This window comes from Saccopteryx bilineata, chromosome 1 (assembly GCF_036850765.1).
Source record: "Saccopteryx bilineata isolate mSacBil1 chromosome 1, mSacBil1_pri_phased_curated, whole genome shotgun sequence".
Classification (NCBI taxonomy): domain Eukaryota; kingdom Metazoa; phylum Chordata; class Mammalia; order Chiroptera; family Emballonuridae; genus Saccopteryx; species Saccopteryx bilineata.
The window spans coordinates 17,355,091-17,375,297 of NC_089490.1; the positions used below are offsets into that span (position 1 = coordinate 17,355,091).

Genomic DNA, 20,207 nt, shown 5'->3' on the forward strand with positions numbered 1-20,207 from the left:
GTGTCCATTCTTTTTTTTTTTTTCTTTTTGAGAGAGAGAAAGAAAGGGACAGAGAAAGACAGACAGGAAGGGAGAGAGATGAGAAGCATCAACTTGTTATTGCAGCACTTTAGTTGTTCATTGATTGCTTTTCCATACGTGCCTTGACTGGGGGCGAGGACTCCAGCTGAGCCAGAGACCCCTTGCTCAAGACAGCAACCGTGGGCTCAAGCCAGTGACCTTGGGCTTCAAGCCAGTGACCATGGGGTCATGTCTATAACCCCACACTCAAGCCAGCAACCCTGTGCTCAAGCTGGATGAGCCTACACTCAAGCCAACAATGGGGTTTTGAACCTGGGTCCTCAGCATCCCAGGTTGATGCTCTATCCACTATGCCACCGCTTGGTCAGGCATGTCCGTTCTTGACTTTATCCCCCCTCTACCCATAAACCGGATTCTTTCCCAGACTTTACCCAATGTTATTTATGGCACCACCATCTGCTACTGGCCCAGTCCGGAATCTGAGTCACCACTCTTGACTTCCCCTCACCTCCAATATCCGACCCAGAGTGACTTTCTACCAGGTTTAACTACAAAACTTAGTCAGAATGGCACCACCTTTTGCCACCTCTCGGCCACCACTCCAGTTCAGGCCTCCATCATCCCTTCCTTGGACAACTGCACATGTCCTTGAATCAGCCTCCTGGCCTCTCTGTTTGCCCTCCCATGGGCCACTCTCCAGATGGCAGCCAGAGGGATCTTTAGAAAATGTAGGTTACGCCAAGTCTTGCCTTGCTTACAGCCTTCCCGATACACTCAGTGTCATGACCCAGCCCCCGTGTGATCTGGTCCCCGTCTACCTGTCTGACCTCATCTCCTGTCATACTTGGCTCACAGCACCCTCGCCGTATCAAGCTTACCCCCAATCCCCAGCCTTTGAGCTCATTGTTCCTTTTACCTGGAACATTCTTGCTCCAGATGTTTATACACCTTCCTGTTTCTCATCATTCAAACCTTTGCTCAAGCTTTATTCCTTCACAAGGGCTTTCCCTGACTCCCCGATAAAAAGCAGCACCCCTATTCCAAGCTATTACTCCATTTTATTTTTTGTCTGGTACTTATCACCATCTGAAATTTTACGTATTAAGCTGTTAGTTATCGGCCTCCCCACTAGCCTTTCTCTCCACAAGGCCGGGGGCTCTGTTTCTCCTGCTCAGGGCTCTGTCCCCGCGGCCTTGAACAGCGCCCAGCACCCAGTGTGTGTGGCAGACACTGAATCGTCTCACTCGGCTCCCACGATGAATCCCCGTTCTGGTGGTACTTCCTGTAAAACTACGTTTCCTAGTCTCGCTTGCAACTCAGGTTTTGCAGTGAGACAGTTCCATCTAGCAGACACCCCTGGGTGGGATTTGGGGGTGACTGAGGAGAGGTGGTCGCTGTAAGCAGGATCAGACTTATAGGGCAGTTGTGGTAACAGAGGCATCTGTTTTCCTGAGGCAGCTGCAGGAAGTTTCTGGAATCCAGGACGTAACGGTCTAAGTGGCCAGTGAGATAACTGCCGAGTCTGCAGTCCTATCGGTGGTGTGGTCAGAGGCGGCTCCGCCTTCCCCTGGCTCCCCGCTGGGTCGGATCCAAGCCCAGTTTCCTAACTTTTCTTCAGAGTCCCGATGTTTAATGAACTCTATGCGGCTTAAATTAGAGTGGATTTTCCAGTTTGCAACTAAGAAATCTGACTAATACAACATGTGCTCAACACATTTTTGTGAAATGAATCTGAACAGATAAATGACTAATTGGTTTCACCTGGGAAGCCAGGGTGAGGGTCATTAGTATGGAATGAAAGTTGAGAGGACTAAGTTTCAGTGTAACTGGAAAAGAAGTGGGGAATGTGACAGCCCCAGGCCTGTGTGGCACAGTGACCGCATGGGGCGCCGAGCAGAGCTCCAGGTTCCCAGAGTCAAGGGGACACAAAGCATCTGAAAGAGGCATGGCAGGTCTGACAGATGGGCAGAGAGAGTGGCAGGGTTGTTTATGGACCATCAATTAAATCTTTAACAGTGTTCTGAGTACTTTGAAGTCCTTTCACAAAACAATTGTCACTGTTTTTCCCGCTCTAAGAAACAATATTGACATCTATTCAGCGCCTTTGACAACTTCAGATAACATGAAGGAGAATATGCTTATTAACCTTCCTGTTGACATGAAATGGTGTGTTAGCTGGCTTGCCTTTGGTCGCAGTAACAGGAAATATAACCTGAGTTGGCTTCAATCATAAATAAGGGAAATTTACTGGCTCAGTGCTGCCACTAAAGACTTAGTTTATGCCCATATCTCCGTTCTGTCTTTCACGTGGTAGAAGTCCGCTTCTCCCAGGGCCACAGGACGGCTACCAAATGCCCTGATGTTACAAACTTCCTTATTCATAAATGCGGTGGGAAAGGGACTTTCTTTTCTAATCATTAAACAACAGTCCTGAGATTCTAGGGACCAGCCTGGGTCAATGGGCCCATCCATGAACTAGTCACAGTACCCAGGAGAAAGGCAAGCTCCAATTGGCTTAGACCAGGAGAAAGGCAGGTTCCAATTGGCTTAGACCAGGAGAAAGGCAGGTTCCAATTGGCTTAGACCAGGAGAAAGGCAGGCTCCAATTGGCTTAGACCAGGAGAAAGGCAGGCTCCAATTGGCTCCTGGGGCTGGATGGCTCCTGGTTGCTACACCCTGGAGCGAATGGTGTAGCAACAATCCCAATGTCCTTTCTAGAAAGGGTTCTAAAATTGTTAAAGGAAAGAATGAAAATTCAAAATGGGACTCTGAATTAGAAATATGGTCGTTAAAAATGGGGGAAAGGAAGCCAGTTCATGAGAAAAGAAAGAGCCCAGGATTTAGAGTTAGAATCTAGCTTCCCCACTTGTGTGATCTTAGGCAAACCTCTGACATGTATTAGCCTCAGTTTCTTCACCTGTAAAATTGCCACCAATAAAAGTGGGATGAGAATGCCTGTCAAGCTCTTGGAAATGTTTAGAAATCAGTAGAGATTGTTTCTTCTTTCTTTCTTTTGATTATAGAAAAAAAGTTTATTAAACAACATAATGTTCCCTAGTATGGATAAACAATAATTTGACCAATCCTCTATAATAATTCAGGTTGTTTTCAATATTATTTTTATGTGAGAGGAGGGGAGATAGACTCCTGCAAGCACTCTGACCAGGATCCACCCAGCAACCTCCATCTGGTGCCGATGCTGGTATTAACCAAGCTATCCTCAGGGTCTAGGGCCGATGCTTGGACCAGTCGAGCCACTGGCTGCAGGAGGAAAAGTGAGCAAGAAGGGGGAGACAGGGGGAAGAGAAGCAGATGGTCATTTCTCATGTGTGCACTGACCAGGAATTGAACCGGGGATGTCAGCATGCCGGGCAATGCTCGATCCACTGAGCAAACTGGTCAAGGCCAACATTGTTTTGATCATACAAAAGACATCCTCATGTACAGGGCATTAATTTCTGGTACTGTTATTTCTCCGGAATATTGCTGTGTCTAATACCATGTTTACTCTTTGTAACTACTTAATACTATACTTAATAAATACTGGGGGGGGGCAATGTGCCCTCACAGAAATGGTCAGAACTAGATGGTCTCAATATAATCTGACCAATGTTGTTGTTTTTTTATTTTGCCAACGTTTTGAATAAAAATAGTGTTTCCTTATTGCTTTAATTTGAATTTCTACAACTACCAGTAAAGCTGAGTATCTTCTCAAATGTTTATTGTATATATGTATCTTTTCTTTAAGTACCTGTTTATATACTTTGAGCATCATTTCCCACCACACCCTTGGATGCTTTGCATTTGACTATTTTGGGGGGTATCTTTAAAAAAATTTTTTTAAATACACAAAAGTACAGAGAATGATAGAGCACATCCCCAAATATTTATTACTCAGATTCAAAAACTATCAAGAATTTATCATTCCTGTTTTAGATATTATTTTTATTTCTGTAAACATTTTATTATTTTATTTATTTATTTATTTATTTTTGTGTGACAGAGACAGAGAGAGAGGCAAATAGGGACAGACAGACAGGAAGAGAGATGAGAAGCATTAATTCTTCATTGCAGCTCGTTAGTTGTTCATTGATTGCTTTCTCATATGTGCCTGGATGGGGGGGGACGCACAGCAGAGTGAGTGACCCCTTGCTCAAGCCAGCGACCTTGAGTTCAAGCTAGCAACCTTTGGGCTCAAGCCAGCGACCATGGGGTCATGTCTATGATCCCATGCTCAAGCCAGCGATCCCACGCTCAAGCTGGTGAGCCTAAGCTCAAACCAGCGACCTCGGGGTTTTGAACCTGGGTCCTCTGCATCCTAATCTGATGCTCTATCCACTGTGCCACTGCCTGGTCAAGCACATTTTATTATTTATTTATTTAATTAGTTAATTTAGAAATTTAATTTAATAGGGTGACTTGGTTCATAAGAACACAGAGGTTTCAGGTAAACATCTGATAGAGATTATTTCTGAGACAGTTCTTAGTAAAACAAAAAAACATGGAGTGTGGAGGGGCCTCTAGGCTATGTTCTTTCTGAACCCTTTGGAAACTTGTTTTAGCCACAGAGACCCAGTCTTAGGCCATTTCTTCAGAATGGGACTCTGAGCAGGTATCTTCTCAGGGCTAAAGAGCTTGGGAGTGCCCCAGTCTGTCCGGACACAGCTCTTCAGAATGCCCAGAAATGGCTGGTCTCTGGGAAGAGGCGAGGTGGGGGCTCTGGGCTCTCTAAATTGCGCAGGACCCAAGGGATCTGAATGGCACAGGGTAAGGAGGTGGTCATACAACCTGGATATTTTTTTAATGTTTACTTCCATTTTGGATTCCATATGTATAAATACAATAGCACGTTCCTGAAGGCATTCTTTAAGTGACAAAGTATACAAAGAGTGTATACTTAATAACATTATACTTAATAATTCATTATACTTAATAATATCTCCAAATACCTAGAAAACATACCTAAAGTCAGTAATTCAGTTTGCTATTGAATAAATTAAAGAGGCTGACTTTGAAGAGCTCAGGAGTGCATGGAAAATTATCCTCTGCAAACTGAAAAGGTCTGAGCGGTCGCAGTGGGCACTGGCACCCGTAGTTTCTTCTCTGAGCACAACACGTTCAGTGCTTCAGTGCGAGCCAAGCGGAACCTGAAACCCCCGCTGGCTGGCTGCAGCGACCCATCGGATTCCTGCGCAGGTCCACAGCATACCCTCCCTGCCCCCGGGGGATTTCTCACTGCGTGTTTGGGCTGATGGAGATGGTGGTCACACCAGGAGCACTCGGGAGGCTTATGGTTGGAACAACTATGCACGGCCCCTTTTTCCTCCATGGGCTCGATTTCCGGGCCGAGATATACCCTGTTATTGTGGTTGAAAATGTTTTTGAGGAGGAGACCTTTTGGAAAAAGTACTGCATACACAAAGAGAACTCCAAAACTAACAATGCGCTGGCGCACGGAATGTTATTTACTTGAGAGCACAGTAAGGTGCATTCAGCTCAGAAAGTCTGAGTGCCCTGCGAGCAGGTGGAAGGTCTCACCATTACGGCCAGAGGGCAGTCACAATTCTGCAGAGAATTTCTATCACCAGTGGGCGCTAATTAACGGAACAGAGGTTGCCAAAATGCCCGCTGCCTAATCCATCTCCATCTTGTACATTGAAGCAGAGGCAGAGAGGATGTAATTAATTGCCGACACATGAATTTCTAGGACAGCATTTTATCTTGCTGTATTGGGAGACTGTGCTTTCTGATTTGCCCTTTCTCTGGATAACATGACAGCACAGACTATTTCTCAATCAGACATTTATCCCCTTTGCCTAACATAACTCACAGCACCCAGTGGACACTCAATCACAGTTTGTTAAATGGATAAATGAATGCACGAATGAAGCTAATTAAACTAATTTGTGTTACACTTCCAGTTTCATTAGACACATAAAAAAATTTGATTAGAAAAGTCTTTGAATTGTTACTTCATTAAGAGGATCTGCCTGCTCTTTTTATTATTCTCGTTCCTGTGTACCCTTTGGATCTCTCTCTCTCTCTCTCTCTCTCTCTCTCTCTCTCATCCCTTTCTTTGTGAAATTCCAAAATTCCCCTACTACTCCTCTGCCTTCTCACTGGAGGCTACTCCTGGGCTTCCTCAGCCCCACGGACCACGTCCACACACTACAGCTCCCTCTATTATACTCTTCTTCCTCCCATGCTCATCTCCTCCTCCTCCTCTCCATCATCTCATGCTGTAACCTCTGTGAAGAGGCTTTCCTGTGAGTGTACACTGTTAACAACTGGAGTGATGCCGGGGGTGAATATGAAACAGACACATTACATTCAGAGAACCACAGGTCAACGACACGCGAACGCCACCGCAACCCCGGGTGAATGATCGCGGGGGACTGGCGCTCAGGGCGGACTGGCACCCGGTTCCCGGTGCCTGGTATACCCCAGCCGCATCCTGGTCCGCCTCACTCCTATTCGTTCCTCAGGTGTCTGCTGAACGTCAGTCCCGGGAGAGCCTCGGCTCCTCCTCCTCCTCCTCCTCAGGCGAAGTCCCTGTCCCAGCTCCCCTTGGTCCGCGGACCCGTGCACAGCGCTCCCCTGGATTCCAGGCGCATGCTTTGTTATCACTAGTCCATATGCGTCTCCCTGCGCTGGACCAGCGGACCTCTGGGGCCATGGCCGCCGCTGTTTGGCTCACGGCTGTCCTCCAGCGCTAGCACCGATCCCAGCACGTGATTGTTCCTTGTAAACATCTGCTAAGTAAATAAACTCGTTCTAGAGAAAATCAAATGCCGCTGGAGCCGCCAACATTACCCCCATGAGGAAGGATTTTGAAGGGAAGGTATGTGGGGAGGGAAAGAGTTTGAATGACAAGTGGCAGCTCACAAAGATTGTGTAAAATAAAGAAAAAGAAAGGATTAGGGGCAGCTCATTTCCCTTGAGTGATAACAATGGGTGAAAATGCTGATTCAACTGACGAATGTCATTCTGTATGAGCAGACGGACGTAATGGGAATTAAAATAGTGCCACCATCTGAAACAAGTAGGGACATTTCTCTGAAATAAAGCACTTTGAATGCAGTCCATTATGTTTTCACACCAGTGCAGTGTAAGTGTCCTGGTAAGTAGAAGTAGTGTGGAATATCTGAGCAAGAAAGGGCTCAGGAATGCCGACCCCTGTCGGAGACACTGGAATGATGTGGTTGCCACGTGGGCTTTCACCCCTGGGGGCTGCAGCCTCGGGGTCCTTCGCCTGTGCTCCTCGCTTGTTCATACACAGCACCCCGAGGTCATCTCGCAACCTGCCTCTTCAGCCAACTTAACCATTACAAAGCATCTAAGACCAAAACACATTGGTCTCAAAAAAGGTTCACTAAGCAGTTACAAAAAAGGTGGGTTTTTCCCCCCTCCAATCTTTTAGCCTCCAACATTCATTAACAAGTCCTTCTGCCTTGCCAATACACTTTGTAGTTTCCCACTCCGGTTTTTGATCATGTTTCTCTCTTAGAATTTGGAAGGAGTTGCTGTCTTTAACATTCAAGTCACAGCCCTCATACTCACAGAGCTGAAAGGAATTTGAGAAATCATCTCATTCAATTCACTGGTGTTAGAGATGAGAACTTTTTTCTGGGAGATTTATTTAGCTAAAATTCAGATGAGCTTTCTCTACCCTCCATGTCAAATCCAGAAATTAAAAATGGAGCAGGTACCGGGGTGGGCAGAGGGAGGGGAGCTAAGGCAGAGAGAACCATCACCGAGCCCGACCACCACCCGGATGAAGTCACCAGAACCTGACCATGTCTCTAAACTTTGTTCCCATTGCTAACCTACTAGCACAGAGGAATAGGCCACGGGAGGCCATTTATCACCAGGTTCGCACCCAGGGCTAATATTACAAGAACAACAAGGAAGCATAGTGAAATAAACAGTAGGCTTCGGAGCCAGGAAATTCTAGGTTCAAGTCCTCATCTTACTGCTGACTGGGTAACCGTGGGAAGGCTTTGGGAAGACCTGGGTTTTTAAATGTGTAAGATGGGGGTAATAACTCACGCCCAGAGTGCAGGACTGTGGTGAGGTTCAAATGAAATGGTATTTACCAAACGCCAGCAGCAACGCCACTGTTCACAGCAGTGCTATTCACAATGATCAAAAGGCAGAAACAACCCAAGAGTCCGTATTTAGATGAGTGGATAGAAAAAAATGTGGTGTGTAGGTACAGCGGAACAGTGTTCAGCCTTAAAATGGAATAAAACTCAGATACACACCACAGCACAGATAAACCCCAAATAAAACTCAGATACACACCACAGCACAGATAAACCTCGAACACATTACGCTAAGTGAGATAAACCAAATGCAAAGGGCCAAATACTGTATGATTTCACTTCTAGGCCAATTCCGAGAGACAGACACTAGAATAAAAGTTACCAGGGGCTGGGACTCCAAGGAAATGGGGAGTTACTGTCTCTTGGGTACAGAGTTTCTGTTCGGGATGATGAAAAAGTTCCAGGAATAAACAAATTGCGGCGATCATCGCCCAATGTCGTCAATGTACTTACTGCCTCGGAATTGTGCACTTAAAAATGATTATCATGGCAAAGTTTATCTTACGTACATTTTACCCCAAATGAAAGAAGAAAAGAGGCCAAACAAGACAAAGCAGCTAGGAGAAGGCCAGGTGGAAAACGCACGGCCAGCAGGTGGTGGGCCCCGCTCTGCGCCATTCCGCCCGTTTTACCTGCTCCAGGAAGTGCAGCGACAGGTTGATGTACTTGGCCTCTGTCAGAAGCTGGCCCCCGACCCCCGTCTTGGCGACGCGCTCCGACCCGGCCAGGTCCACCAGGTGAAGCTTGGCATGCCGGACGGTTGCCGAGCCTGGCTCTTTGCTTGACAGGTGAATGGTGAAAATACAGTGGGAACGCGTTGAAGCTTGGTTCATAGGCGTCTGCAAAGAAGAGATTCCACACAATCAGCAGTTCAAAGGTGATAGAAACGTCTACCTGAAACCTATGTATTCTCATTGATCAATGGCCCCCTGTGGAATTGAATTTTCTAAATAAAATTAAAAACCAAAAAGAAACTCAAAAACAAAAACAATGTGAAAATGACAAGTTTTGAAGAAAATCAACAGATTTACATTTCTATTTCCAATAAGGTATTTCCCATGAAGCCGATACTGACCAATGGAGAAAATTAAAAACACCTACAGCTGAGACCCTTCTGAGTTATTTTCACTGTGTTACATCTTGAATGCTTGGTAACAAATGTGAATGGGTTACTTCAGAAAAGGAGAAAAGAGTTTGAATGAGCTAACTCTTGGGTCCTCTTACCAATGTGATAATTTTATTTCATTATATGATGACAATTCATAACTTCGCCTTGGCCAGCCTGGGAGAACAGACCGTCCTGGGAGAACAGACCCATTGAGAAAATTCATTTCACATTGAAACACGACTCGTGGACAAGGGTGCCCAGCACCACGGCTACTACCTAACAGTGAACTGGAGGTCCCCGGCAGCATAATAAACAAGAGAAAGAAATACAAGATACATATGACCCAGCAATCCTTCTACTGGGTATCTACCCAAAAAACTTAAAAACATTGGTACTAAAGACACATTGCACCCCCATGTTCATTGCAGCATTATCCACAGTGACCAAGACATGGAAACAACCAAAGTGTCCCTCTATAGAGCATTGGCTAGAGAAGATGTGGAATGTATCTACAACGGAATACTACTCAGCCATAAGAAATGATGACATAGTGACATTTATGACAACATGGATGGACCTAGAGAACATTATACTGAGTGAAATAAGTAAATCAGAAAAAGCTAAGAACTATATGATTTCACACATAGGCAGGATATAAAACTGAGACTTCTGGACACAGATAAAAATGAAGTGATTACCAGTGGGAGAGGGATGTGGGGCGGGGGGTGAGGGGAAAGGAAAGGGAATAAAGATGGACAAATATAAGGTGACAGAAAATGATCTGACTTTGGCTCATGGGTATACAACATAATCAACAGTCCAAAGGCTTTAGAAATGTTTACTTGAAACCTATGTACTCTTTTTTTTTTTTTTTTTTTGGTATCTTTCTGAAGTTGGAAACGGGGAGGCAGTCAGACAGACTCCCACATGCGCCCAACCAGGATCCACCTGGCACGCCCACCAGGGGGCGATGCTCTGCCCATCTGGGGCATTGCTCTGTTGCATCCAGAGCCACTTTAGCGCCTGAGGCAGAAGCCACAGAGCCATCCTCAGCGCCCGGGCTAACTTTGCTCCAATGGAGCCTTGGCTGTGGGAGGGGAAGAGAGGAGGCAGAGGGGGAGGGGTGGAGAAGCAGATGGGCGCTTCTCCTGTGTGCCCTGGTCGGGAATTGAACCCGGGACTCCCGCACGCCAGGCCGGCGCTCTACCATTGAGAAACTGGCCAGGGCCTATGTACCCTTATCAATCAATGTCACCCCTTTACATGTAATCTTCTAAATAAAATTTTAAAAAATACAAGGTATAGTGATAGGAAAATAAGGAATGCCGTGTCGTTATATATACAGAAAACATGGTGGTCTGCATAGGAAACACAAGAGCATCTTCAGACTGTTAAGAGCTAAGAAGTGTAGCAGGGTTGCTGGATGCACAATCAAAACGCAAAGTCAGTGAGGCTCTGATGACCCAGCAATAGCTAATCAGAAAGCACCATCGTAATGGCAGCAAATGGAATGAGATGATGAGGGACTGAGCCTATAAAAATGTACACTGGGTAGGGAAGAAGACAAAATCATATTAAAGATACAAAAATGAAGCGTGAATAAATGGTGTGCTAAATCTTAAAATACGGTTTCATGGGCGGAAAAACAAAATTAATCTACGCGTTTTGTCTCTGTATTCAGCTGCACATTTAATGCCGTGGCAATGAAAATGCCACAGGTCTTCTCTCTGGAACAGGCAACCTATCGAGAGCGAACCTACAACTGGTCAGGAAGTATTCAGGGAAAAAAAATGTTTCATTTCACAAGTAGGCCAAAATAATTAGAGCAGGAACAATAATCAAAGTCATCTATTTTTTACATCTCCATCCTACTGGCAAAAATATTAAAAAATAAATTGGACAAAAGTGTTTGTAAGAATATAAAGAATTGGAAACCTGTATATGCTGCTGGTGAGAATGGAAATTAAGAACGTTTTTTGAGCCTGACCTGTGGTGGCGCAGTGGATAAAGCGTCGACCTGGAAATGCTGAGGTCGCCGGTTCGAAACCCTGGGCTTGCCTGGTCAAGGCACATATGGGAGTTGATGCTTCCAGCTCCTCCCCCCTGTCTCTATCTCTCTCTCTCTCTCTCTGACTCCCTCTCTCTCCTCTCTAAAATGAATAAATAATAAAAAAATAAAAATAAAAATAACGTTTTTTGAGAAGAATTTCATAATATGCAGTCAAGTTGCAAATGCCTGTACTCCGCAGCCCGACCATAAACTACAAGGTATATTTCCTAGAGAGAAGTCCGGGACAGGTGCCCCGAGATGGGGTGGCGGGCTTGAGAGAGGGAGAGACAGTCACTGAAACACTGGCATAGCAAGAAATCAGGGTTACAACCTGAATGAACATCTCCGCTGGAAAAGACGAATAAACTGGGATAATTCAAACTATGGAGATGTTAAAAACAAAGCAACTTTTGGAGAGAACTGACCGAGACTTGAGTTCTAAAACAGAAGGCTGGTGATGAAAAAGAGCAAGTTAAAAAATGATATCAATGCCATGATAGAATTGATAAAATTAAAAGGTAACAGGTGACCTAGAAATCTCTACCCATGATGCTACAACTTAGGTCTTGAAAAGAATAGAAGTACGGACTGGAAGGGCACAGCGAGTTGATGGCAGCAGTTTCCGTCAGCGACGGCGGTGAAACGCCGACAAGGGGGCTCCGGCGTCATCCTACTTCTTTTAAAAACTATTGATAGTGCCTGACCTGTGGTGGCGCAGTGGATGGAGTGTCGACCTGGGAATGCTGAGGTCGCCGGTTCGGAACTCTGGGCTTGCCTGGTTGGGGCACATATGGGAGTTGATGCTTCCAGCTCCTCCCCTCTGTCTCTCCTCTCTCTCTGTCTCTCTCTCTCTCTCTCTGTCTCTCTGTCTCTCTCTCTCCTCTCTCAAATGAATAAATAAAATAAAATAACTATTGATAGCAAATTCTGATGTTTAAAAATACCTAAAATTGTTTTAAAATATTCCAAATGAATGTTCGTAGGAGTAGACCTGTCTAGAGCTCCACTTCTGCAAAATGGAATTTAACCAGACTCCCCCTGTGTACGCACGTGTGTGCAGACAGGTTAACATACACAGATGCTATTTCAACCGGGGAGTCGGTCCGTGAGTATCAATTCTTCATAGACGCCATGGTTGCCGTGCGCCAATGAGCAAAACACACAGAGAGGAAAATGCTGGCACAGCTTTGGCGATGAGGACGGACGGAGCTGGTGAGTTAAATAGGCTGAGAATTTGACCCATTACTTTTTGCCGCAATAACTATACCCAACCTAGGCAGTGTGTGATTTTGCATGCTAAAGTGGATCAGAAAATCACTGTGCATGTAAAACCGCAGACTCAAATTTAGAACCGAAGTTGAGGTGTTTTGGAAGTGACTGTAGGTTATTTGCAGAACTTAAACATGGGTTTCATCTCACTGTTAACGTTCACACAACAATAAATCCTCCAGGACTGTGATGAAGGTCAGGCTGACAATCGATACGCTGCGAAGGAAAACCCGAGGGACTCTCCCCAGCAGCTGTCCTCAGCTTCTACACGCGCAGACTGAACTCCCAGTACAGCGCAGGCCAGCAGTGAGTCCTGGGAGAGTGCACCCATTTCAGAAGAACGTAGACTTCCATCAATTAAACTGTATTTCTGGAATATGTAATTAAAATGCCATAATACGGTGTCGGGAGTCCATGCCTACAATTTTGTAACTTCTCATAAATATTTTCTGCATGAAGTAGCAGTTGGTGTCCTCTGAGCTAAAATTTCCTTCCACCTCAGAAAACATTCCTTACGTGCGGCTGTTTAAGGGGGATTGAATGTGCGGGTGTCTGCTCCGTGTTTGTTTAAGGATGTCTCTGAGTCCCCTGGGCACGCCCCTCCGTTTGTCCTTTTAAAGGTAAGATTGTATTAGAACATTGCTGAAGCAGTCTGAGAACAGATGGCACCATTTAGGCAGACCCGTTCAAATTTAGGCGCACGTTTTAAACAAATGTGCTCTTGGCACTAGAGACTGTGCCTTGGAAAATCCTCGTGGTGATTAATCACCCCACGCAGAGAACTCTCACATTTCATCTCGGTGCATGTACACGGCTCTGCGCTCGGCAGCACGGAGAGAAGGAAAAGAGGTAGACCTTGCCCTCAAGGAATTTATCATCTAGTTCAGGAGCGAAAGACAAAACGTGCCAAATGAGCGTACACGAGGAGACAAAGGCAGATGCACAGTGAAGAAAGTGACCTGTGCTTGCACAGAGCACCTGATCTGGTAATACCTAAGAATGCTGGCAGCACCGCGCACCCTGATCTGGTAATACCTAAGAATGCTGAGAGCACCGAGCACCTGAGCTGGTAATACCTAAGAATGCTGGCAGCACCGAGCACCTGATCTGGTAATACCTAAGAATGCTGGCAGCACCCAGCACCCTGATCTGGTAATACCTAAGAATGCTGGTAGCACCCAGCACCTGAGCTGGTAATACCTAAGAATGCTGGCAGCACCGAGCACCTGAGCTGGTAATACCTAAGAATGCTGAGAGCACCGAGCACCTGAGCTGGTAATACCTAAGAATGCTGAGAGCACCGAGCACCTGAGCTGGTAATACCTAAGAATGCTGGCAGCACCGAGCACCTGATCTGGTAATACCTAAGAATGCTGGCAGCACCCAGCACCTGATCTGGTAATACCTAAGAATGCTGAGAGCACCGAGCACCTGAGCTGGTAATACCTAAGAATGCCGGCAGCACCACGCACCTGAGCTGGTAATACCTAAGAATGCTGGCAGCACCGAGCACCTGATCTGGTAATACCTAAGAATGCTGGCAGCACCCAGCACCTGATCTGGTAATACCTAAGAATGCTGAGAGCACCGAGCACCTGAGCTGGTAATACCTAAGAATGCTGGCAGCACCGAGCACCTGATCTGGTAATACCTAAGAATGCTGGCAGCACCCAGCACCTGACCTGGTAATACCTAAGAATGCTGAGAGCACCGAGCACCTGATCTGGTAATACCTAAGAATGCTGGCAGCACCACGCACCTGATCTGGTAATACCTAAGAATGCTGGCAGCACCGAGCACCTGATCTGGTAATACCTAAGAATGCTGGCAGCACCCAGCACCTGATCTGGTAATACCTAAGAATGCTGGCAGCACCGAGCACCTGATCTGGTAATACCTAAGAATGCTGAGAGCACAGAGCACCCGAGCTGGTAATACCTAAGAATGCTGAGAGCACAGAGCACCCTGATCTGGTAATACCTAAGAATGCTGAGAGCACAGAGCACCCTGATCTGGTAATACCTAAGAATGCTGGCAGCACCGAGCACCTGATCTGGTAATACCTAAGAATGCTGAGAGCACCGAGCACCTGATCTGGTAATACCTAAGAATGCTGGCAGCACCGAGCACCTGATCTGGTAATACCTAAGAATGCTGGCAGCACCGAGCACCTGATCTGGTAATACCTAAGAATGCTGAGAGCACCGAGCACCCGAGCTGGTAATACCTAAGAATGCTGGCAGCACCGAGCACCTGATCTGGTAATACCTAAGAATGCTGGCAGCACCGAGCACCTGATCTGGTAATACCTAAGAATGCTGGCAGCACAGAGCACCTGAGCTGGTAATACCTAAGAATGCTGGCAGCACAGAGCACCTGAGCTGGTAATACCTAAGAATGCTGGCAGCACTGCGCACCCTGATCTGGTAATACCTAAGAATGCTGGCAGCACCACGCACCTGATCTGGTAATACCTAAGAATGCTGGCAGCACCCAGCACCTGATCTGGTAATACCTAAGAATGCTGAGAGCACCGAGCACCTGATCTGGTAATACCTAAGAATGCTGAGAGCACCGAGCACCTGATCTGGTAATACCTAAGAATGCTGGCAGCACCGAGCACCTGATCTGGTAATACCTAAGAATGCTGAGAGCACCGAGCACCCGAGCTGGTAATACCTAAGAATGCTGGCAGCACCGAGCACCTGATCTGGTAATACCTAAGAATGCTGGCAGCACCGAGCACCTGATCTGGTAATACCTAAGAATGCTGGCAGCACCGAGCACCTGATCTGGTAATACCTAAGAATGCTGGCAGCACTGCGCACCCTGATCTGGTAATACCTAAGAATGCTGGCAGCACTGAGCACCTGATCTGGTAATACCTAAGAATGCTGAGAGCACCCAGCACCTGAGCTGGTAATAGCTAAGAATGCTGGCAGCACCCAGCACCCTGAGCTGGTAATACCTAAGAATGCTGGCAGCACCGAGCACCTGAGCTGGTAATACCTAAGAATGCTGAGAGCACCCAGCACCTGATCTGGTAATACCTAAGAATGCTGAGAGCACCCAGCACCCTGAGCTGGTAATACCTAAGAATGCTGGCAGCACCCAGCACCCTGATCTGGTAATACCTAAGAATGCTGGCAGCACCGAGCACCCGAGCTGGTAATACCTAAGAATGCTGAGAGCACCGAGCACCTGATCTGGTAATACCTAAGAATGCTGAGAGCACCGAGCACCTGATCTGGTAATACCTAAGAATGCCGGCAGCACCGCGCACCTGAGCTGGTAAGACCGAAGAACGGTAGCTATCCCCGCACTCAGGAAGCGTCCGCTCCCTGCCACTCCCTGGTCTCTAGAGTCAAACTCTCTGCTGGTACTTTCCTGTCTCCTTCTCCTTTATGGGTCCCTTTTGTCCCAGTCCCTGAAATAGACAGGTCCCAAGCTCTGGTCATCAGATTTCTTTCCCTTGGGGAACTCTTCCTTCGGCTGTTCTAATTCTCATTGCTGGCCACTGTAGTGTAGCTACAAACCACACATCAAAAACCTTAGAATTTGTGATGAACATGAAGGTGTCTTTTTAAATTAGTGTTTTTGTTTTCTTTTGATAAACACCCAGAAGTGGAATTGCTGGGTTATATGGCATTTCTATTTAGTTCTTTCTTTCTTTTTTCTTTCTTTTTTTAAAGCAAGAGGCAGGGAGAGAGAGACAGAGAGACAGGAACATTGAACTGCTCCTGTATGTGCCCTGACTGGGGATTGAACCGACAACCTCTGCTCCTCTGGACGATGCTCCAACCAGTTGAGCTATCTGGCCAGGGCTTAATTTCTAATGATTTTAGAGAGACAGAGAAAGGAAGGGAGAGAGAGAGTAGGGGGAAGGGAAGCAGCCATATGTTGTTCCACTTAGATGTGTATTCATGGGTTGCTTCCTGTGTGTGCCCTGACCGGGGATCAAACCCACAACCTTATCATATTGAGACAACACACTAACTGGCTGAGCTAACCAGGCAGGGCTTAATTTTTTTTAATGTTTATTTTATTGATTTTAGGAGAAGGGAGAGAGCAAGAAAGAGACAGGAACATCTGTTCTTGTATGTGTCCTGATTGGGGATTGAACCAGCAACCTCCGTGCCTCAGGACAATGCTCCAGCCAACAAGCTATCTGACCCAGGCTCTATTTACTTTTTTGAGGAATGTCCATACTATTTTGCATAGTGGCTGTACTAGTTTACAATCCAACAGAGCACATCCTCACCAACACTTGTTCTTTGTTATATTGTTGAAAATAGTCATTCTGGCATGTGTGAGATGATAGCTCATTTGATTTTCATTGTTTACAAGAGCCAAGATATGGAAGCAACCTAAGTACCCATCAATAGAGAAATGGATAAAGAAAATGTAATATATATCTATTGACAGATAGATAGATAGATAGATAGATAGATAGATAGATAGATGATAGATAGATCATCTCTCTTTCTATGTGTGTGTGTATATATATGCATATATGAAAATGTGGCCCTGGCTGGTGTGCTCAGTGGTAGAGCATTGACTGGTGTGTGGATGTCAGGTTGGACTCCCAATCAGGGCACACAGGAGAAGCAACCATCTTCCTCTCCACCGCTCCCCCTTCACCTTTGCTCTCTCTTTTCCCCACCCCTCTCAGCCATGGCTTAATTGGTTCGAGCACTTTGACCCTGGGCACTGAGGATGGCTTTACTGAGCCTCTGTCTCAGGTGCTAAAAATAGTTTGGCTGTGTAGCATGGCCCTAGATGGGCAAGCATCGGCCCCAGATGGGAATGGTTATGTGAATCCCAGTCAGGGAGCAGGTTGGAGTCTGTCTATCTCCCCCTCATTTCACTTGGAAAAAGAAGAATAATGAAAGAAAATTATATATATATATATATATATATATATATATATATAGAGAGAGAGAGAGAGAGAGAGAGAGAGGGAGAGAGAGAGATACACATACACACACATAACCATGTTTTCTTTACCCAATCTCTCTCTCTCTCTCTCTCTCTCTCACACACACACACACACACACACACACACTTTCTTTAACAAATCTCTCTCTCTCTCTCTCACACACACACACACACACACACACACACAGTGGAATACTACTCGGCCATAAAAAAGAAACCTTGCCATTTGGGACAACATGGATGAACCTGGAAACTATTATGGTAACTGAAATAAGTCAGCCAGAGAAAGACAAATACTGTATGGTTTCACTTATGTAGAATCTAAAAAACAAAACAAATGAATAAAAGGAAACAGAAACGAGCTCATCAATACATGGAACACACTGATGACTGCCAGAGGGGAGGGGGAGGGACACTAAAGGGGAAGGGGATTAAGAAGTACAAACTTTCAGTTATAAAATAAGCCACGCTATAAACTGTAGAGCCTAGGGGATACAGTCAATAATACCATAATAACTGTGCACAATGACAGGTGGTTACTAGACTTATTACAGTGATCACTTCATAAGGCACATACATGTTGAGTCACTATGCTGTATACCTGAAACTAATATAATATTGTATGTCGACTATAACTTAATCTTCTAAAGAAAAAACATCTTGAGAATTTGGTACTGAATGACCTGATTTTAAGTCTGGTTCCATCACTTACTAGTGTTGAAATCTTAAGCAAATTTACCCAAAGTTCAGTCTTCCTATCTTTGTAATACCATAATAAGACTTGCTTTGCTGCAAAGAATTGTGCTAAATAGCAGTTGAGTTACTCGGTGTTGAAGTGGTCCTTGCACTGAAAAGCTCATGTAAATGTCCATCACTGTTGATAGTCACTCTATTCAAATGTCTCCCATATCCTTATTTGCAACCCCATTTTTTTTCCTATACACCAGATTAGAATGTCTAAGAGCTTGACTATTAATTGTCTCTAAAATGTCTTACCAATATCATGAACCTCATATTTTCCAAAGCAACCTCATCACGTTCCCTCAATCTGTGTCCCACAAATGGATGTCCAATCCACCCCATTTCTGTTTAATATACCTTCACTTTTCTCTATCTCTGAATAGCCTTTCCTTCTCACCTGGGTCACTACGGTCTCTTCCCTGTCTCCCATTTTTACTCTGTCTCCTTCAATTGTTCACCTTGCAGACAGAATACCACTTTTAAAAGACATATTTGATTATGTCAATCCCACCTAAATCCCTGAATTAAACTGCCATGATCCCTAAGACTCAATATCTCTAGTTTCTTCAACTGTGTCTTATGCAACTGTTTATCAAACACTTGTAAAAGTGGCACTTTCCTACTCTGAATGAAATATATTCTTTCAAAAGTATCCTAACCATAGCAGAAGACACTGGAATCTGGACAATCTAACGCTAATGTTGCCAGTAAATAGCACATGAAGTGTTATACCATATTTACTCCAGCCTTTTAACCATGCTATGGAGTATTTATAGAACACACACACACACACACACACACTTATTTGATGCCTGCATTTGATTAGGTTTTTTACCCCAACATTACAATCCATTGAGATAATTTCAGATCTTGATTTCTTTTCAATTTTATGCTATCTACGAATAAAAATATCTTGTACATCCTCATCCAAATGATGCGTAAGAGATCAAGTAGGGCAGTACAACACTCCATGAAGCCACCACAACACTCTAGTCCAGGAGTCTCAAACTCGTGGCCCGCGGGCCGCATGCGGCCCGCTGAACAATTTTGTGCGGCCCACAGACTAATCCACGAAGTTCAAAATATTTTGGATAAAATTAAGTAAGCCTAGGGGCCTACTTGTATTTTTCATTTCTCTAGCATCCTAGCTAGATATTAGCTTAGTTAACAGCAGTTGTGATGCGAACTACAGTTTCTGGTCGTTTTGTGACACTGAGTAAACTGCATGTACGATTGTGCTTGTTGTACTGATTTTTTTTTGTTTTCAACTGCAGTGAGAAAAGTGTTGCGTAACAGTTGCCTTTTGTAGACCTAGTGCGGCCGCCTAACGGCTGTGATCTTGCTCTGCGGCCCACATGCTGAGTTGAGTTTGAGACCCCTGCTCTAGTCAGTTAGGTAACAGTTATGGGTATTTTCAAATTGGCTTTACTCCAAATACTTTCATATTCCTTCAGTTCTTCTTTATATCGCACAGGATATTTTGGGAGACTTTACTAAATAAAATGAGGTCACTCAATCTATGAATTGTTATAACCCTATGAGAAAAGCAAACAAAATTAGTTTAAGGTCAATCAATGCTGGTTCTTTCCTAATTGCTTATTGGCCATTATTTAATCATCCTTTTTCAGATCCTTTCTTAGGCCTTGGTATCAAAAATATTAACTTGTCCTTTTCCAAATATGTTTTTTCTTTTAAGTTGACAGTAGATGACTTTTATTTACGGAATAAAAGTCTGAAAACCTAGGCTCACTGGGTCCCTCAGATTCATCGCATCGGCAGTCTGTGGTCTGTGAAAGGAAGTTTTTCCGTCTTTCTCACCTCCAGTGTAGCCAAGTCCTACTTCTCACTGAGGGTTCCCGCCTCTACAAAGACTCCGCCTCCTCCCTCCTCCCGCCTCGGCTCTGAACTCCGCGAGGGCAGGAACTGTGTCTTCTTCACCATTGTAACCCTAGCACAATGTAAGTGTTCAAAAATA

General features: G+C 45.1%; 1 protein-coding gene across 2 annotated transcripts in view; it reads right to left on the reverse strand.

The window, feature by feature from the left end:
• Window positions 1-20,207, reverse strand: part of KIF6 (kinesin family member 6) — a 403,829-nt gene that overhangs the window by 242,921 nt on the left and 140,701 nt on the right. For both annotated transcript variants that reach the window (XM_066252931.1, XM_066252930.1), the window contains exon 7: window positions 8,759-8,965. In XM_066252931.1, the coding sequence (XP_066109028.1) occupies window positions 8,759-8,965 (207 nt within the window). The remainder of the gene's footprint in view (window positions 1-8,758; window positions 8,966-20,207) is intronic.